Source organism: Ambystoma mexicanum, chromosome 7q, assembly GCF_040938575.1.
Source record: "Ambystoma mexicanum isolate Mex_15411 chromosome 7q, UKY_AmexF1_1, whole genome shotgun sequence".
Lineage (NCBI taxonomy): Eukaryota > Metazoa > Chordata > Amphibia > Caudata > Ambystomatidae > Ambystoma > Ambystoma mexicanum.
Genome location: NC_090941.1, coordinates 717,990,803 through 718,012,999, shown reverse-complemented (window position 1 = coordinate 718,012,999; position 22,197 = coordinate 717,990,803). Strand labels below are relative to the sequence as shown.

Here is a 22,197-nt window from a genome sequence, read left to right as displayed (position 1 = left end):
CCACTGCAGGGAAGGAGTGTTGGGGTAACGTTGATTTGATTTGGGGGTTGTAGTGTAACCGGAAAGAGGTTTAATAAGAGGTTGTGAATAGGGAAGGGGGTTTTAGGGAAACCGATCTCTGCGCACATTTTCCAGCTTTTCTTGGTTCTCGCTCTTGCACACCAACACTGCATTAACTGCCCCACCTCGCTCCTTGTAAGCCATGTGCCCCTTTCTTCCAATAACACATTAGCTCATGTAAAGCACATGAAACAATACCACTGCTGCGGTCATATAATGAAAGTGTGCACCACTTAGCTTTAGTATGTGGTCCCTATGGAGTATCCCCCTGTTGTCTCCAGCGGGCCATCAGGAGTCCTTTGGTACTGGGCGGTACAGGAGCAGTTCAATGCTGAAAAAGAGCAACCATATTAATGCGTTCCTGAACACTGTGCTGCACGTGGCAAGTTCACACATGCATCTACTTTAGGTTCTCTAATGGCCTGCAACGTGCGCTGCCGCATATGCCGTGGCCAAGTATGCGTGGAGGGATCAGGCTTTAGCACATGCGTTGGAAAAGCTGCATGTGGCTTTCTATGGATCGCATGTGGCTTCAGGTGCCCGACAACACGTGGAAATGTCTCCGATGTTATACAGGTGAGTTAGGAACATGCGATCAGGTACGCTCGCTGAGCGTGACTGTTTTGAGGGACAGCGTTAAGTATGCATTTCGTAAATTTAAAGCAGGTAATCGGGTAAGTAATCCCAGCGCAGGTGCGGCGAGGGACAACTTAGCCCCAACCCAAAAGCCCCTGCGCCTACATTAAAGCTGAGTTGAGCCCCCTGCATGACCCCCTCTCCCAGAAGGTTCCCAAAGCACTGCAACATTTATCTGTTCACAGGTGCTGGACAGTGCTCCGGTGGGGCGAGGCATAGCAGCCTCACCAACTGCGACTAACCCAAGAGCAAATAATAGATCTCACAGATCGAATACAACTAACAACAATGCCAGATATTGACAAACTCAATTACGATGCCTTCTTGATCCCCTTTCTAAAGCCAAGGAAGAATCAAATGAAACTACATAACCATCATTACAATACTGTAGTCGCCCAGAAAAAGAAACAGATGCGTAAGGACATCCGCAACCTAAAACCGACAAATGGAATTTCAACTTCTGCACAGAAGAAAAAATAAAACAAATGTATACAAACTGGAGGAAATCATATCTGGCAACACTGATACAAAACGATGCATGATGAAGGCTTACAAGAACCACAACCCAAGACGACTGTGGAACCTGCTGAACAATAACAACAGTAACCGAAAACTCTTGATAGCAAATGTGACTAAGCAAGTGGATAGATCACTTTGCAAACATATATGATGACTCCGCTATTACCACGCCTCCGGCCTCACAGACCGCAAATAAATTATGGAATGTTCGCTACGGCAAGGAAGACCTGATTCAGATCTTCGATAAACTGAACACCTCACGTACCCCAGGTCCTAACGGTCTGTCCAATGCAATCCTAAAACAAAACGTGGACCTGTGGATTCTTTTCATGATGCAACTCATAGAAACAATCAACAAGCAGAATATAATTCCTCCATTATGGAGAAAATCAATAATCGTCCCCATATAGAAACGAGGGTCGCAAGACAATCCACAGAACTTTAGACCAATTGCATTATTGGACCCATTGGGCAAGATCTGTGCCGCATTGCTTCTTAAAAAACTTAAGGAATGGGCCACGAAGACAAAGCTTTTTGCAGCAAGACAGACGGGATTTACTTCTGGCGTTGGCACTAATGTAAATCTTCTTATAATGAACTTGGTCAAGTATGAAGCAATAGAAAAAAAAACACAGATCTACGCTGCTTTTTTGGACCTACATGTGGCTTTCGACTCCATACCAAGAACACGACTATGGGAAAAATGATCAGCGTGGAACTGCCCAGCGGAGATTCTGGAGCCAATAAAATTACTATACTCCAACACAACAATTGCTGTGAGATGTTCAAAGAATGGCACAACTACCCCCATGATAAAAACAACGAAAGGACTAAAGCAGGGCTGTCCCCTTGCGGCCACTTTATATAACCTATACACAGCAGATTGTGAAGAATATCTCAATGACTTGGCTCTGAATCCCCCACAATTGAACTCTGTCCCAATTCCAGCACTGTTTTATGCTGACGACATTATCCTACTTGATAAAACGATCTCAGGCTTACAACAGAGTTTACATCTCATGGGAATTTACATGAAATCGAACAAATTAAAGGATTAACACTACAAAGACTAAAGTCATGGCATTACTCAAACTTCAATTCAAGAAACATCCAGCATTGAAATTCTCCATCGCTAACATCTGCCTAGAAGAAGTATCGACCTTCAAATACCTCGGCATCATGCTAAATCGGAAAAAAAGTGGTTCAACACTGTGGAAATGAAAATGCGGTCATTAGCCAGACAAGGATGTGTTCTACACTGGAAATACAGCAAATTCTCATTTAAACCCGTCATAACATTCTACAGACAGAAATTAATCCCGGTAATTACATATGGCAGCGATGCAATGATCCACTCACAACCCAACAATTGGGCGAAATTTGAAGCTATATTCTGGAGGAAGATGTTAAGGCTCCCAGATTCATATCCGATGGCCAGAATTTGCTATGAAGTCGCAACCCAATTCCTATCTTCGATGGTGGTATGGAAACGGCTCGACCTTCTAAGAAAACTTCTGACAAATGTTGAAACACTGGCCATAGCAATTCTGAAAAATAATTCAACCGCTTTTCACAACACATCTCTACGCAAATGGAAAGAATACGTACTTCAACAATTAAAAGATGAAGAAATATCGCTTGAAACCCTCATGAACAGACCGCTACATGCAAAACGCAAATTGGCAAATGACTGGATCAGAACATGTCATGCCAAAACTTTATACTCAAATCTTCAAAGCCAATCAGATATCCGAGCACTAAACGAAATCCCGAAGTACATGGAACAATTTCCTGACGACAAGATCCGCACAGTGTACATGGGGTTTCGTCTGAATAACCTGCCTACAAGAGATAAGCTGGCAATGACACGGCAAATCCCGAAAACTGATAGCTATTGCCGTTTCTGCAAAGATAGAGACGTACCAGAAACAATCTATCACCTAGTGATAATCTGCCCAGAATTAACACCCAAGAGACTGAGCTTTGGCAACTTCTTTAACATATCGACCCAACAGATGGACACGGAAATGCGTTGGTCATTATTATTGAATGGACGTGAAAACCAATTATTCAAATGGATTGTCCTCCGACGTATTCCTTATCTTTGATGTTATCCATTCCAGCTTGCTGGCCTCGGAAACAAATTTCAGTAGAGGACGCTGCGCGTCGACGTCCCTCGAATCGGTGTCCCTCGACAGCCTCTGTATCGGCGCTGACGTCATCATGAGTATAAATAGACTCGCGCAGCATCCGTTGCTCGGTTCCGTTTTTCCGCGCTTCGTGGACCTCGGAAACGTAACGCTCGGTTCCTTTCTTCAGAAAAATCTTCTTATTCTTCGAAGATTATTACCATTACACAATGGCTTCTTCATCTGAACCATCGACTCCACGGTCCGGTTTCAAGAAATGTCATGACTGTGGGAAGAAAATGTCTTTAACGGATCCTCACAGGATCTGTTTGTGGTGCCTGGGATTGGATCATCACTGTTCGGAATGTGAGGGCTGTATGTCCATGACGGTGAAAGCCTTGAAGGAGCGTAAGGGGAAGTTAGAAAGAGGTAAGGGCTTTAAAACTTCTACTCCCTCGAAAGTTTCTTTGACTGAAAAGAAACATTCCCGTTCAAGATCTTGAAGCGGTTCTCATCAGTCTTCGAGATCAAAACACTCTAAGAAGTGGCGTTGTCGATCTCCTTCTTCTTCCCCAGAAAGGGTCACCTGCCCCACGAAACACAGCTCTCTGGCTAAGTGGGAGGAATTCTGTTAAAAAATGATTGGCGTCTTCGAGAAAGCGGCCTCGACCCCCTCGGAGACGTCTAAACGTGATACCCGGGGTGAAAGACCCGAAAAATCAAAACACAGCGAGTCGTTGAACCCGGCGAGAGTAAGTACTCGAGAGCGTCATGAACCCTCGAGTAAAAGAAATAAGACCACATCATCGACGAGGTCGTCAAAGATTCCTTCGACTCACAAATCTGCGTCATCGATGCCTTTGTCGAAGGGCCCTTCGACACATAAATCGGTTTCTTCGACGTCACTGTCGACCCCGAGGAAAGAGAAACCTACAACTGCCACTACGTCACCGGCAGTAGAGGTGTCGAAAGCCCTGACCATGACGTCGATGATGCCTTCGACAATCTCAACGACGCTGAGTAGGATTCCGATCCTCTCGAGTGCATCGAGGTCTTTTCAAACGTTTTCAACACCTTTTTCAGGATTGTCGAAGCCTATGACGTCCATGTCAACAACCTTCGACGTTTTCTCAGCAATGACAACGAATTTCGCTCCTTCTCTAGAAATGGGTTTTAATCCATATCCGACTACTTTAGAGCCTTGTCCCCTGTATATGAGGAAGGGGAGGATTCCGACAATGAGACCCTTTGGTCTGCAAATGACTACAATACCCATGCCAGAGGAGTTAATCTCTGAGGAGAACAGGTTAAAAGACCTTCAAGAGTCTCTACATGAGGCAAGTGGTTAAGATACTTCTCCAGAAGTAGTTTGCTAAACCAAACCCTGGAGAGCATGCTGAGACTCCTTATAGGATTCTAATGGCCAGAATAATTGAATTCATGGGGTGGACTACACCTACACCCTCACCTTCTTTTCAGCAGGATGACCTTACTGATATTTTAGATAGAGGTTCGCAGAAGGATCCTGTTGTTCCTTTTCATACTGCACTGCAAAGAAAAATATCTGCGAATTGGGAAACTCCTGAAGTTATCCCTGCAGTAAATAAAAAACGTTCTGCTAAATACAGAGTATCAGCTTCAGATCCTGAATATCTGAGCAAGCATCCAACTCCAGAGAGTTTAGTTGTACAGGCAGCGACTTCATCTAACAGTAAGTCGGCATACCCTACTATTCCACAGGACAGAGATGATAAAAGATTGGATGCCATGTCAGTCTTTTCGGCATGTAGCATGGCGCTTAAGTCTATCAACGCCACTTGCACGCTAGCAAGATTCAGCCACACACTTTGGGAGAGTGCTTCATCTGCGGCTGACTGTCTCCCAGAAGGCGAAGAACGGGATGCATTCTTAAACATCATGAGGGATGGAAAGGATGCAGTGTGCGAGTCCCTCCAAACAGGCATTGATTCTGCTGACTGCATCAGCAGGGCCATGGCGGCAAGTACCACAGATTTGCGTGGTTGCGTAAGTCTGGTTTTGCTAAGATGTACAAGCCAGACTTCTGGACATGCCCTTTCACGGCGCTTCTCTATTTGGAAAGAAGGCTAATGACAGCCTGTAGAGATTACAAACCTGCAAGGCAGCAGTGAAATCCCTTGTGGCTGCAATCCGACAGACTCCAAATCGCCCCTCAGGAGCTTCCTGGAGGGGTAGGTCCTTTCGCTTTTTACTCCATATTCGGAAAAGGCAGAGGACAGCCAGCTCAAAGTGGCCAGAAACGATTCATCCGTGGTGGACGGGTCAAAGGTACAAAAGACGCAGCAGCAGGTGCTACTTTACCCTTGGCATCTGCGTCAGCCGCTTCTAAATCCCTCTGAGGTATCACTTCACAAGACATCAGTAGGGGGCAGGTTAACGCAACATCTGGCAGAATGGCAGGCTATTACATCAGATGCTTGGGCATTGGAGACAGTTGCCCAAGGTTACTGCCTGCCCTTCCTACACACTCCTCAGTCATCCACCGTGGAACAACTCTTTGAAGCTTCCAGACCCGCTCCTTATGATGGAGATTTTAGACATGCTAGAGAAGGGTGCCATAGAACCGGTACCCATAGCGGAGAGGAACAAGGGTTGGTATTTCCCCTACTTCCTAGTACCAAAGAAGGACGGAGGACTGAGACCCGTCTTGGACTTGCAAGAATTGAACAAATTCCTCAAGGAAAGACAAGTTCAAGATGGTAACCCTTTCTCAGATCCTTCAGGCCCTCTAGCTTCAGGACTGGTTGGTATCTCTAGACCTTCAGGATGCTTATTTCCATGTGCCAATCCATCTCAAACACAGGAAATACCTGAGGTTAGCAATTGGCAACTCTCACTATCAATTTCGAGTTCTGCCATTTGGGCTGACCTCCGCCCGATGGTCTTTACAAAGCTAATGTCGGTGGTGGCTGCAAGTCTAAGGAGGTAAGGGATCCACGTCTACCCCTACCTGGACGATTGGTTGATCTGAGCAGTATCTCCGGAACAAGCTCAGATCCAGCAAGATTGTCTGCCACTTCCTTCACAGGCTGGGCTTCTCCCTCAACTTAAAGAAGTCACAGGTGACACCATCATAGAGACTCCAGTTCATTGCAGCAGTCCTGGACACTTCCCTGGGAAAAGCCTTGCCACCAGAGGGGAGGGCTCAAGATATTCTACAGATGGTCACCAAGTTTCAAAATGCCCAACGTCTACCAGCCTGTGACTTTTTGAGGTTCTTAGGCCTCATGGCATCCTGCATCTTCCTAGTGCCAGAGGCTAGCCTGAGAATGAGATCCCTCCAGTGGGCACTAAGAACCCAGTGGTCGCAATTCTCAGGAAGAATGTCAGATCTCCTACAAGTCCCGGACAGAGTAGCTCGAGACCTTCAGTGGTGGGCCTGTCGGGAGAACATCTTGAAAGGAGAACGTTTTTGGCAACCATGGCCGGAAATGACGGTAGTCACGGATGCCTCACTCACGGGGTGGGGAGCCCATGCCAACGACTTGACCATCAGCAGTCGTTGGTCTCCATCGGAGTCCAGACTACACATCAACCTGTTGGAGCTGAGAGCAATCAGACTAGCACTGAAAGCTTTTTTGCCGTCCGTACAGGGAAAGAATGTCCTGATAATAACGGACAACACAGTGGCCATGCACTACCTCAACAAAAGAGGGGGCGTAGGGTCACTGCTACTGTGCAAACTTTACGGCGTCTGAGCAGGCAGAGCACAGTCTCCCACGAGTGGGAGCTAGCTCAAGACCTTGGGGAACCCCTTAAGTGGATCTGTTCGCCACCAGCATCAACAGGAAGTGCGATCAGTGTTGTTCAAGGGAATTTACCCGAGAGGAGCTCTAAGGGACGCGTTCGTAGTGGACTCAGAGTTTCCACTTCTGTACGCGTTTCCTCCAGTCCCTGTCATTCCTCAAATGATCAGGAGGTTGAGAAGATTCTGGAAAGCCATGATCCTAATTTCTCCGGATTGGGCCAGGAGAACGTGGTACCCGGAACTTCTAGACATGTCCATCTGTCCTCTGATTCATCTTCCTCAAAGAGAGGATCTTCTCTCGCAGAAGGGAGGCCAGGTTCTCCATCCAGTCATCAGAACCCTCAACCTTCACGCTTGGTTTCTGAAAGGTTGAGATACAAGGATTGGGATCTCCCAGATGTGTTGCTTTCAGCTAGAAGGCCAGCAATAAAGACTTTATACCGCTGCCGTTGGAACAACTTTTGCAGCTGTGTAGAGAAAAGAATATTGAACCCTTTTCATGTAATACACCAATGGTGTTATCTTTCTTGCTTTACTTAGCAAATTCAGGTCTCCAAATTGGTACGATCAAGGGCTACCTCGCAGCGCTGTCTATCTTTAAGCGTACTGCTGAGGAGCTTTCATATTTCAAACTACCCGTAGTAATCCAATTTCTGAAAGGATGAACAAATGTCTATCCACCAAAACCTTTTCAGGTTCCTTTGTGGGACCTAAATCTATTTTGAAAGGAAAGGTTGGAGTTTGGTAGGCGGAACTCCCTCACTCCTGCGCACTCCTATTTTTAGTTTGGTACTTTATTACGACCTGCAGCCTAGTTCTTGTTTGTCAGGGAACCAACTCCAGGGTTCCTGTTTGTAAAAACAATTCGTGGGGTTTGGACAAACTATGGAATTTATAGGCGCTGGTAGGGTATGGTAGTCCTATATCCGTTGGTTAAGTAGAAATTATTGGTGAAGGATGAGGCAGATTAGTTTTGAATTTCGCACGTGATTTGTTTTATTTCTATTCGTTGAACCGCACTAATACAATTCTTAGTCAGTTTCAACACATGGATAGCTTTACACAGCCACAGCCGACGCGCGTTTCAACCTTAGTCTTTATCAAGGCCTTTGAGTTGTATCATATGCTTCAAGAGAATGGTGTGCTGGTCCTACCCATGCTGGGGTGCCAGAGGACTGGATAGTCGAGCTGTGCCGGCTGGCATGAATCAGCTATCTCGTCACGTTCGCTATCCTGATCGACTATCGGCTGTGGCTGTGTAAAGCTATCCATGTGTTGAAACTGACTAAGAATTGTATTAGTGCGGTTCAACGAATAGAAATAAAACAAATCACGTGCGAAATTCAAAACTAATCTGCCTCATCCTTCACCAATAATTTCTACTTAACCAACGGATATAGGACTACCATACCCTACCAGCGCCTATAAGTTCCATAGTTTGTCCAAACCCCACGAATTGGGACCTAAATCTAGTCTTAAATATTCTGATGGGTACTCCTTTTGAACCACTTAATTCTTGTTCACTAAAGTCTTTCTAGTGGCCTTAAATTCTGCAAGAAGAGTGAGCGAATTGCAAGCTCTATCTTGCAAACCTCCTCATACAATCTTTCATAAAGACAAGGTTGTCTTACAAGTGAAGCCCAATTTTCTCCCAAAGGTGGTCTCTGAATTCCATTTTACTCAGAAAATAACCTTACTGGTTCTATCCTCCTCCCCATCCAGGGAAAGAGGAAGAGAGATTACGCAGGCTGGATCCAAGACGTGCCTTGACTTTTTATATTAGCAGACTTGCTAGGATAAGGCAAGCAGACCAATTATTTGTAGGATATGCAGGTCACAAATTAGGATTGCCAATCACAAAACAGTTGAAGATGGATCATTTTAACCATTCTAGAATGCTACAAATTGGCAGGAAAAGAACCCCCTCAACATCTTATGCTCATTCAACCAGGGGTATCGCAGTCTCTTCGGCTCTCCAAAGAGGGGTCCATATTAAAGATATATGTGCGTCTACCACATGGTCGTCCACACATACTTTTACCAAATTTTACAGCCTAGATTCCTCCTCTACCCAGGAGACAAGATTTGGGAAAGCTGTGTTGCATTCTGTACATCTTTAAAGGGAAATATTTCATCTTTACTCCCACCTCCTCTTTATATTACTGCTATGGGAGTCTATCAAAGATAAGGAATACGTCAGAGGACACAATCCCTTCCAAGAACAAGTTACTTACCAAACTGGTAATGTTCTTTCGATGGGATGTTCCTCCGTATTCCTCATCGCCCCTCCCATCCATCCCTGCAGTAAAACTTCCCTTGTAGTTGCAGTTTACGCTCCTTCAAGGTCACTAACCAATTAATGCAAAGCAAATCTGAACTTCAAAAAAGACCTGAGCAACGGACGCTGCGCGAGTCAGCGCCGATACAGAGGCTGTCCAGGGACACCGACTCGAGGGATGTCGACGTGGATCGCCCTCTACTGAAAACATTTTCCGAGGCCAGCAAGCTGGATTGGATAACATCAAAGATAAGGAATATGTCGGAGGAACATCCCATCGAAAGAAAGTTACTATTTTGGTAAGTAACCTGTTCATCTACACAATAGTTCAATTTTTACAACATATTTTAGGACTACATCCCGGAGACCAACAGAAAGCCACGCAAAGATACTGATGATTTGCCTCATTGATGCCAAAAGTGACAACAAGAAATCTCCTTATTGTCTTTATATTATTTATTTATTCTTTCTCATCTCTTCTTTTTACCCAATTGAATTGTTAAATATCATAATTTTGTGTATCACCAAGTTCTAAAAATAACGTTTGTAACAAACGAAATCATTTTAAAATAAAAAAGCAGCCTCCTGGAAGGCAGGATGTCTATTAGAGCATTTCTAGAGGCTTTTTGTGTACACTTTATATTTTGACGCTGCTGCTACTCCTCCACTGCCTGTTGTTTTTGCCTGTCTTGCCTTTCTGCCCCAGACAGGCTTTTTTGTACTCCACCCGGGAGTTTGCATGTGTGGTCACCCTTTTCCTGTCTAAGTCAGGGTCCAGGACCATCTTAAAGTCTCCCCCTATTATCGAGAACCCTCAATGAACAATTGGATCTTCCCTTTCAGAGAGTCCCAGAATTGATCTTGACCTTCATTAGGGCAGTACACTGTGACCAGAGTAACCGCATTACCTTTAATTTCACCCCAGATCATTACGTAGTGACCATTGGGAGCTTTTGACTCCGCCTTCGGGATGAAGTTTAGCTTGGCAGCTACCACAATTGCCACACCCTTCTTTTTATACTGGTTGGACGCATAGAAGACCTTGCTTAAATCTTTGGCTCTAAGGGCCGGTTTTTTACTCTCTGCCAATGTGTTTCCTGCAGAAACATATCTAGTTTGGATCGGTGGAATTTGCGTGTTGGGGATCTCTTGTTTGGGGAGTTTAAACGTCTGACATTTAGGGAGCCCAGAATCACAGTACCAAGCGCATTAGCCATTTACGTCTGAATTCGAGCCATATACCTTCCTCTTGTCCGGACTACCTAACCTGTACAGTGGTGCTGTGAACCCAATTTTGCTGTTTTTTATCAACCTAACCCTCTGTTGAATGGTCACAACTGGATTAGTGAACATGTTAACCCCCGTGCAAACAACCCCCACCCCTTGCGCCTGGACTCCTAACGATCATCAGGCCAGACCACCATTAGTAACCCCATGTATAGGCACTCTAACATCACATTGTCCCCTTTGAGTCCCCCACCCCCCCCAGTGAGCCCCATTCTTGTGTAATTAACACAGCATTAGAAATTCTTAAACTTTGTGGAATCAATGTAGAAAAAAGAGATGAAGGGAAATCGTCAGACATATGCAGCTAGGGGTGCCCCCCAAGCCCTCGTCAGGCTAGTGAGGCCAATGACATCGCCATAATCTTGGGTAGGGCTACAGTCTTCTGTTAAGGCATACACTGTTCCCTCAAGATTGTGGGGGGTATGCTGGGTTCATCGACTTACATTTGCGGAGCCCTTTCACGCTGCGCCTGTCTCCAGGGCCTTTGCTTTTTGGTGCAGTGCTCTGCGATCCCTCTGGACCTCGGTGGGCCGTTACCGGAACATCCTCTCTGAACACCTCTTGCATCACTCTGTTAACCCCCTCTAGGCGTTACTTACTAATAGAAGCATTAGGAGCATACTGAATAATAAATTTACCGGAACGGCAATGTAGTGTCTCACACTCTCTTCTCTGTCCCATTTTCTACAGAGTAACACAGGATTCTGCATCCATTGCTCCTCCACCTATTTTTTTTACTCCTGATGAAGGCCACCCAATCCTAAGCACACATGATCTGCTACCAGTGGCCGAAACAAACCCGTGTCGATGTTCCCTTCCACAGTGTCTAACATCAACACTGTCACCTCTAAGTTGTTTAGATCAGCTAATGTTGAAAAAATTGTACGGTTCCAGAAGATTGTTTGGGACCAACCTGTTTTTGTTCTGCACAACATGTATTGTCAATAGTGTTCCTATTTTGTGTTCCACATGTGCATTTGTCAGCTAACCTGTTTGTATCACATGACTGGTATGTTCTGTTTTCTTCCTTTGTAACTAGGATTATAATTTTTGTATTGGGCTACTAGTTCTTTGATTACTAAAATTGTTTTGAAAAACTTGTGAGTGATACTTATTATAGGAGTCCCTGAGTCACTAGAGGTTGTCACCCGTTCGGAACACCCTGATCATTTGTGCACATTACCACTTGACTGACCTGGATAGATCAGGAAATCGACAGCAGCCCAACCATTTATACTGAGTTCCCTCAAGGCCACTGGCTGGCTGTTGGTAGGCTGCAGTGTTGGGGGACACAGGGGCTCAGCTCGTTAGTGTTCCCAGGCCGCGGGTAGGATCTCCAGCCCGCTTCAGGGGCAGATGTGGGGCCTGCCCCAACTGGGCAGGGGGGGTGGGGGGGGCTAGGGCTCAGACAAGGTCTGGATCACTTCAGCTCTTGGGCCCCTCCACGTGAGTCCTGCAACGGGGCAGATTTCCATTTTGAGTGGGCAGCCGTGGGAGAGAGTGGATTCCAGGATGGTCTGTGGGCCTCTGTCTGGGGGGGCCCTTTCAACCGCACCTCTTCCCTGGTTGTTTGGCCCACAGCGGCCCTCTGGTTGCAAAATCTACCTCCTAGGATCTGGGGGGCGGCGTACATTTACTTGAAATGACCCCTGCGGCAGCGTGGGTCCTCAAGGGAGTCGAAGGGCACTGCTGCCCTGTGGCTGACCCCCACTCCTCACCTCCTCTTTCCTCCAGAATGGCTCCCACTTCTCCGGTCCTCCGGGGGGAGGGCCCCAGAGCCTCTGGGCCTGTGTGCCATAGCCTTTGTCTTCTATGGGCCCACTTTGTGGACTGGATTCCATTGCGAGTCCTGTGGAGCCCCCGCTCAGATCGGGCGTTGGGTTCTCCCCTTGTCCCTCACAGCAACACCTAACTCGGCTTCACTTCGTCCCCGGAGTTTGAGGAAAAGACTCCACGGTGAGTGGGGGTCAGGGAATCACACAGGGGCGTGGGCTACTTCAGTCAGTGGTGACTGGGGGGCGGGCTCTCATCCCAGAATGGGCCCACTGGTGAGGAGCTGCACAGAGCTGCTAGCCCATCTCTGTGGCCAATCAAATGTTCCATTCGTATTATACACATCCTCATCTAGAAATTCAATATTGGTGGTCCTGAATATCGTTGAGAATTGTATTCTTGGTGCCAGGTGATTCATAAATTCAAAGAAACTATTTAACATGTCCAGTGAACCCCTCTGCACACCAAACACTTCATCTATGAACCTTTAAAGGCATTTAAGATGTCTTGTCCACTCTCTTCGTTCAAGACAGATTCTTCAAATCATTTGCATAACTGGACCCCATGGATGTTGCTGAGATTTGAATGTAGAATCTGTTTTCAAATCTAAAGATGTTTTTTGATAGAACAATTTTTAGTAGGCACAAAGCAAAAACCTTGTCTGCAGCACACTTGTCGGTAGACAATAGTAGCCATTCCATAGCCTCTAGACCTGCTGCATGTGTTATATTGTATAGGCTACACACATCCCTGGTAAATATGTCTTGTTCCTCATCAAAAGTGATCTCTCGAATTCTTTACAGAAAATCTGTGGTGTCTTTAATGTAGGTTTTAGAGGACTATATCGGAGGTTGAACAGCCTTACCTACATATTGTGCAAGTGGTTCCAAAAGATATTTCTCATTGCTATTATTGGTCTTCCAGGCGGGTCATTTGGTAAAATGCACATCACAGCCATGGGTAGGATAAAGCTTATTTAAGAATGCCTTTGTTTTGTGTGTTATAAAGCCATTGTGCTCAGTCTCTTTTAAGAGAGTTTTTTGATAAAAGCACAAACTTCGTTTGTTGTTGTGAAGAGTGGAATTATAGTCGGAGACAGGCAAATGCTGAAACAATATTTATTCACTGGTTAAGGGCAGCAAATGCTGAAAGAATAACTATCAAGTCCTCCCGGTTAGCTTCACTGGTGTCTTGGCCTCCCGTAGTACAACGGCGTTAGTCCGGGCTTGGTCCTATCTCGAGCCGGTGTCCGGATAGGCCCACCACTCTGGTTCTCTCTCCTCTCCGTGTCCTGTGGAATGAGAGCAACCCATTAGTCTCGTTTGGCGTGCTTTTAACACACCTGGAGGTTTCAAGCCCCCTCCAATCCCTGAGGGTCTGGGTTAACCCCCTTCTCATTGGTTCCTGGGACGTGGTCCCGCCCCTCTTAAGGGTTGCCGTCCCGGGGTGTCGCCATTCCCGTTCCCCTTGTGGTGGTGGGCGGTTGCGTTGGCCATGCGGTTGTGGCTGCGCTGTGTAGGGACGCATCCGGATGCTGGGCGTCCCTCCCCAGCAATGCGCAGCTCCGGCACCGTCAGGAGGCGCACGGGGGCGGCGAGCCGGGCGCTGTTCTCCCGCATCTCAGTGCCGTTGTGGGCACTGCTCCCCCTCCCCCGGACCGGGGTGATCAGGTGAGTACATGGCGGCCCCGCCGCGGCTGTACACAGCGGCTCCTCCCGCGGCCTTGCCGCGGCTGCCCGTAGCGGTTTTAGCCACGGCACAGCCCCGGCTACCCGCAGTGTGTTTCCCTTGCCTTGCCGCAAGGGAAAGAGCAGACATGGCAGCGCCTCCCGACTCGTGCGGGCTGGCTACACGCGGCGGCACCAGCCGAGGCGCAGCTTCACAGTTGGGTAATGGAAAATCTCTATATATGTCTCTTGTTCTTAGAACTGTCTCTATTTCTTGTAGATAGTTATCTCGGTTCATGATTACTAAAGCTCCTCCTTTATCTGCCCGTTTCAGAATAATCCCAGGATTAGTCCACAACCTCATCGATGCCTCATGTTCACACCTTGTAAAGTTGCCTTTTGTCCTATGTTTAAATTAAATCTTTTTGAAATCATCAAGGACTTGTTTCTGAAATGGTTTCAGCATACAATTGTGTATTGGAGTACGAAACTGGCTCTTCGACTTCATTTCAAAATGTCCAGATTGCTCTGCACATTCAGAGAGTTCCACAGTTGCGCAGAACAATTTCAATTGCATCTTGCGTGGTAAACGAAAGAAATCAATTTTCTTTTTGAAAGAAGTACTGTCGTATTGTTGTTAACAGCCTTGGCTCAAATTTCATTTGAGCCTATGGCATCTGTAGAGATCAGCATTTCACTGTGGAAAATGGCCTTCATAGTGTTCCCACTTTGGCCAGTATGATCAGCCACTCCAGGCATTCTAATAATCTAGTCATTCACAGTATTCCACAAGGACATGGTGGACTCACCCGTCCTTTCGTCAGGAGCGTTCCCTTACTACCTTCCTCTTGCCATCATCCAGCTATGAGGTCTACCATGGTTTTTCACTATTCAGTTGTCAAGCTAGCAGTGGCTTATCATACCCAGGTATCTTGGGATGTGATCAGCTGGGTTGTTACTTAGTGTATCCCTATTGCTTTCTGCAAGCATTACTGAATGGATGCCAACTCAGTCTAATGCAGCTATCGGCTAGGCAGGTTTTAAAAATCTTTTCTCATAGAGTAGCTCTGATTAGTCCCCCTCTGTGTAAGTGTTGTGCAATGGTCCATATAGTATCAAGGATCGGGGACACAATTTAGGAATAACTCAACTTAGTGACTACTGTACTACTAGTCCATAAACCAATTTCTTCATACATCTCTCTCTCCACCCCCATAAGATTTAGCTACGGCCATCATAGACAATGTGCATAAAAGGGGGAGAATACACCTCTGTGATGCAAATGGCTGGGAAAGGGAGTATGGACTAGGAGTATATTAGTCACTGTGGTGAGAATCTTTTTGGTCACTTAACTCACCTTTGTGGGTGTTCAGGATCTGTTACATGAAGCTGGAGAAGGTCCAGTAACTGAATGGAGGAGCCACAGGTACTTCAGGGTAAGTACAGGAATGATGGGTGGAGGGAGGCCACAGAGGTTGGTGATTGAGCAGAATAACGAAGAACTCTGGTCAAGGAGTTTGTAGGAAGAAGCTAATGCCAATCTGGGAGAGGGAGAGCGAGCAGCCTTAGAGCGAGGAAAACGCAAAAAAGAAACTGGAAGCAGTGGATACCAGAAGTTGAGATGCAGGGACCAGCCGATCATCACCATAGATGTTCAATCAGCCAGAATGTGAATTTGCAGACCCAGAAGAAATCCCCATCGGGAGAGGCTTTCGCAGTGTAACATACCGGGTGGTTGGCCATTTTGAAGTGTGAACCATTGTGCCAAGGTAGATCTGTCTGGGTGCTGCTCAATACCGTTGATGCCAGGCGGATATCCGGTTCAATGCTTGACAAACCCCTGACGAAAATTATTAAAATACTTGGATCATTGTTGCAATGGCCTTTTCGGCCAAATCAGCAACTGAAAGATATTTCATAAAGTGCAACTTTGGCTCAAAAATGGGGCGCAGAAAATGTGTAACTGTTTTGTGAGTGCCAAGTTTATTTAATTTCTACAAACGCAGGAAATATTTTCCATTCATCAAAATGTTAGATTTTGTTTTTGCCGTCAATGCTAGGAAAGTGATCAAATTAATGTTAACATTTTTGCACAGGCTTACTTCTAGCATGACTGTTTCAATTCTGAGCATGAGAAGGATAATCTGGAAAAGAAAGGAAACGCTTCACGGGTTCATGTAGGCATTGAGTTCTCAGAGGAGACTTTACAATTTCCCTTAAATGAAATTAGAACGCTAAAAACCCGGAATAATATACGATTTGGCAGGAGGAACAAAGGTTTCGACTCTGTCATTCTAGGTCCCTAAGGATGGGTTTCTCAAAGAGGAATTTGTGTACAAAAATGAAATAAATTAAGCTGCTTAAATGTGCGATATTGTGTGTCTCCTGGTGCAAAGTAGTGGTGGATTCATAGTGGTAGAGACTCTGTTGGTTTTGTGTGTTACCACGCCCTTCCAGAGAAACTTCACTACCCACAGTTAGTGGACTGGATGCCATTACGCGTGATCATGGTGAATGTGATTGACTAATTGTTTTCCTTCCACTTTGCATATTTGTAATCTTTCAGATTGCAATAATAAAGAAAGGAGTCAGGGTAAAGAAAAATGTAAAGTTCACGTGGCAAGTGTTCTCATTGTCGTTAATACTTTTTGCAATTTCTTTCAGACTCTCAGTGTGCAGTCTTCTGCTAATGGCCAGTTTGTACCGCAGAGTGATATTCAGTTGAAATGCAATTACTGCAAAAGCACTTTTTCCTCAAAGCCAGAAATACTGGATTGGGAGGTAAGACAATTTATGCTCCTTGCCATAACTAGATAGGGTCTGAAATGTGTAAAAGCTGCTTTGTGCCATTACAAATAGGGGACATCTGGAATGTGAATATGATAGGGAATATAAATATGTATTTGATTAAATACAGATTATTCCGATAGATGCTTCACAGCATTTCCAGATTCTGGCACACAAAATCGATACTCCTTCTCTGGCAGCAACACAATTCTATTTTTACAGCTTTGTTGAAGATCAAAAAGGAAAAGAGAAAATTAACTGGTACTGCTTGATGATGATTTGATCTTGAACGCCTGGCTACTTGGGAATAAACCTTTCTCGGATCATTTATTCCCAGTGATCCCCAGTGAAATTACTAAATGTGTATTTGATTATTGTTGTCCTGTTTACATGCGTTGTTTGACTGTAATATTGTACTTTACATATTCACATTTTTGATATAGTACCTTCTGCTTTCATCCTTTCATTTCTTTTTCACCTATAAATAAGTGTTCAGTGGTTCATAAAAGGTTGCCATTGTGGTGTCGACTTTTCAATATTTACTTTAGCAGTATTGCCTTCACTGTCTTGATGCGAAACAAATGTTGCTCATATATTAGGTTTATTAAACTAACAAATGCAGGTTCGGATTTGAACAAGATGCACGTGCATTGCCTTCCATCAGACAATAAATTGGAACTAGTGGCTACATTTGAAGATGATTACTGTTAATCTTAGAAATGAGCATGCATATACTCCACAATCCACTGGACCACAGGTGTTTCAATAACCAAAGCAAATGACGTTCTGAGGTACTTTTTGTTATCTAGAAAATCCATCAAAAGGCTGAGATATGAGGACGCTGATTAAATCAGCCTACTAGAAAATACATAGCTAGTGGAAGCTGACGTTAGGAGTCACTATTCGAACTGCTGGCTGGTTGGGACTCCTACCTACGATTAAAACACTTGACAAGTGAAGACTGTTGGAGGAGTATTGAGTCTTCAACTGGAATGACCGAGCAGATAAAAAAATCGCAATTATGCAGATTAGCCAATTCCAGGCTTTTAGTAACTTAATACTAGCTAAGTTGATGGGGAATAGACAACCTGAATAACCATGGGTGGGTGTTGTATGAAGGAAAGCTGCTCAGTATACAAAGTGGTGGCCCCATGGGGCATATTTGAACCCAATAGCAGGAATATCCCTGCCTTGCGTTGTAGGGTATTGAGGCATGTTCCTAAATACAAGTAACCACAAAGTGGAGTTGAAAGGCAGATGCCTCCCGTTTGCGCCTCAGTATTATAACACTTAGAAAACAGAAGGCTAAATAATTACAAAGTTATTCCTATTGCTGAGTCCCTAGCACAAAGTTGAATGACCCGATCTGTAAAAAATCTCATATCGATTGGTTGTATGCCCTAGTGGGTGCTGCTGGGCCGACTACAAAAGATGTCGGGATCCTGACCCTATCCTCTCTAAAACACTTTCCTAGTGTCTACAAGTGCACACAGCAAGGAGGTCGGTATTTTGTGTTTAATATTTCCGCCCCCAAGGTGTGTGTCTTATGATTAAAACAAAATGATTCTATGACCAATGGTCAATAGAGTTGTTCTAAAACAATGTTTCTTTCACCACTATAATGTAATGGGGAGAGAATCTGTGATGATAACTAAATCAATTTCTTTTAGCAAGCCCTCTTTATTTATAAGGGAATTGGAGTCTGGGTTATCAGCCAGAACTCTTAAACAGTCAACCGGTTTCAGCGGGATTCCTGAGTGGCCACTTTCTTCAGGATGAATACTATTTTCAATTCTGGTATTCTCAAAATATCTTCAATATTATGAAGTATGGTTTATAGTCATAATATCGAAAACATAATGCCGAAATACAAAAATGTCAAAAAAAAATGTCAAAAACAAATATGTTGAAAATGTATACATATAATAGAAAAAGACAATAGGTCGAAACAAAAATGTCAAAAAAAAAAAGTCGAGCAACACTACTAACATACCAATGTGAAGTATTGGTAATAGTCCCGTTTTTATGGGGGGGGGATTACCCCACCACCCCCCCTTACCTGTACACCCGCAATCACCCACCCCCCTCTCGCCCACCAACACATAACCATTTGCCTATCTGTAAATAAAATACATTATGACTAACGAAAACCCCATAGAATGAAGAGTAGTAAGGGTTAAGCCAATAGGTGACACCCACGAGTAAAGAACCTTGCCTAAACACCAAGGAACAGATGACAGTTTTGACTCGCAAACAGAGTTAAAAAAGAAAAAATAGAGAGACTATGAGCAGCGACTTGCGCAAATAGTACGTAATTTTAACCAAGATAACAAAGAGAACTACCTAGATTCAATAGCGTATCATTTAAAATGTTAACAATACTCAAGTTTTTGAAGAATCACCGATCCACCATGAGAAATCCAAGCAGTAACCATAAAAAAAAACAGAAAAATCCAAGGAACCCAAAATCCAGAAGGCATTCCATGGAAAAATAACATCCAAAAGAAATCCACATCTGCGATCCATAACAGTGAAATCCAGCAAAAAAAAAAGTTGAAAATCCAAGAAAGCCCAGGAAAAAAAATCCACAATCCAACCGGAGAAAAAATCAATAGATCAGAAAAACCAATACGTCCATCGAATCCAGCAAAAAAAAAAACCCATTGCATCCATGAAATCCGGTGAAAGTCCATGAAAAACAAAAAAAAAACCAAGCGAAAACAGAGACCCGAACGTGATGGAAACGCTGCAAGAATGAACTTTAAAAATGTCGCCTACGTATCCGTAGTTACGCAGCCTTACGTAGACATCAATACCATATATTAACAAAATATACAATAGCGCCATTTATTGGACAAAAAGTATACTAAATGTTCAACGTTAAAACTACTATTACCAGTTTGTAATTTATTATTTATTAACGTTTCATATATAAAGTAAATATATAAATAACACATATATATATATATATATTTAAATTACCTATTACATGGTAAATACTATTAATGTTCAAAAATACATGGAAGTGAAATTATTCGAAAATAAATTCGAAAAATATTCGAATTTTTGGTATTTCGACATTATTATTTTCAAATTAATATTTTCGACATTTTGACTTTCGAAAATATTGCATTCGAAAATATGACTGGACACCATGAAGTATTAGAGGGTGTCTTCCATGGTCCAGACTGGATATAGTGGAAAAATTCCTGATCCTATATGGACAAAGACGAGAAAGACAGGTGGGACTGTCGTCAGTCTCAAGTACTATTAAGACATATTGAATAGGAATTCTTGTGTTTCTAATGGTTCTGCCTTGTTCTCCTTACCTCTATATGGTAATCCTTAAGCTTTTCTTGGCAGACCTAGTGGTAGCTGCTCATGCAATCTATTGCCTACTCTTGGGATGGGAGCTGGGTAGATTGGAGTTCATGGTAACAGAATGAATCAGTTTCTACTGTGAAGGGTCAGAAATGAGAGACGGACACAAAGTGGTATTGTTTTCAGTCACACATTTATTAAAATAAAAGGGTTGGAAAACAGCCTCTGTCTGTATCCTAAAGAGTTTCCCTACTTAGGAAACTAGAACTAAGGATCAGTCTGTTTCGTCAAAATTATATAAACTGGCCTTGTGGCCAAAACCTACTAATTTGACCCTTACACTAGAAATGAAAAACTAAGGGTATAAGGAAATGTCTCGTGCTTAGTATGGTAAATTATTTTCCAAGGAGAAAATCTTGAATCCTGAGGCTGGTAGCCTTACCCTGGATTATTTGGGTATGATGGCAAAAGTGTCTTTTTCAAACATAAGTTCCTTAAGGATTGAAGAGGGATGGGGAATGCTACCACCCCCTCCCCTTCCCACGAAATTCATGATGCGGAAGGAGGCCAGGAACACTGCAATCACCCATTCTATTTTGGACCAATTCCTAGTGGTCCATTGATTGACAAGTACGTTGTGAGACACATTTAGCCAGCCATACGCCCTTTAGCAGCCCTACAAACCAGGTGCGGTACAAATTTATCCCGGCGTGGACAAAGAGCCACAGACAGTGACTAAAGACACCTCAATCGTCAGTCTCGATTAAAGCACCACAAAGCCATGTTGCTGACGTCGTTCGAGACCCCACGATTTAGCAGCGTTGGACAACATGAAGCACACGTGCCATCCACACTTCAGGACATAAACACACACTCTAATACATGAAGAACACAGGCGAACAGTTCTATCGTTAGAGGACAGACACATATACATACTGTCATTGCTTTTATCATTTTTGCCACTAGCTAAATGCAGCAATGCAGAAACCACAAGAAGCAAGAGCTTCTGAGCACAGCTTGCAGATGTTTACATGTGAACAACCCTATGGAACTGCAGGAGCAACCATGGGACCACAGAACCACGTGTGGCTAACCTATGGAGAATGTAGTATAGCACGAACACTGTAGAAAGGGTTTTGTAAAAATACAGTAGGCCACATGCCTCTCAGCAAGAGCCGACCTGAGTTGAATTCAGGCTGGACAAGAGCAAGCCGTGTGATAAAGGACCCGGAGCCAAGGCCACAAGATACGGAAGACATTCCATTCCCTGGACGACAAAAGCACCAGCTGCAGCAAATATGAATTATTCCTCACCATCCAGAGCTGCACAGCTCAAATCCGTGGTCTCTGAACACCTGACTCGACTGAAGCAGACAACTGACAGCGACCAACGCTGGGAAAGAGAGACGATCTCAGGCTACCAGACAGAAGACCACAACAAATATGTTACAATAGGAGTTCAAGTGTTGCGCCGAGCAGAAGAGCACTCTCATAGACAAGGTGGTACACACAAGTTACAATGCAGTCGCAGTCATTCTGATTACCTTGAAGAGGTACACAGAGAGCTGAGAATATTTGCAGATCCCAGGCCTAGAGACGTTAGTTCCAGCCGACCAGTTTGGTATCCTAGCGGTGGTTAGCAAAGGGTCAGAGCAGATGGTAAGTCCGCCACACTGCAACATTGTTAGTTACTTGGGGATGGACCAGGCCAGTCACCTGACATGCGAGGGCCAGTAGAATAACCGCTATAATGTCCACTATAGGTAGTATAATACGCCTTACCCATTCAAGTGGTTCGATGGGTTTCTTGGAAAAGGGCCCAGGTTGTGACATCACTTTGACGCAAATGTAGTGTAACCAGCCTGCGAGCCTAGGACGAACAAGACGGTCATGGATTTCTCTTGTTCCTGTGCTGATCCCTGTTGGTTTTGTCTGTAATAAACCACAGTTTGA

General features: G+C 44.4%; 1 protein-coding gene across 5 annotated transcripts in view; it reads left to right on the top strand.

The window, feature by feature from the left end:
- Positions 1-22,197, top strand: part of ZMYM2 (zinc finger MYM-type containing 2) — a 2,192,903-nt gene that overhangs the window by 679,676 nt on the left and 1,491,030 nt on the right. For all 5 annotated transcript variants that reach the window (XM_069640238.1, XM_069640242.1, XM_069640239.1 and 2 more), the window contains one exon: positions 16,801-16,917. In XM_069640238.1, the coding sequence (XP_069496339.1) occupies positions 16,801-16,917 (117 nt within the window). The remainder of the gene's footprint in view (positions 1-16,800; positions 16,918-22,197) is intronic.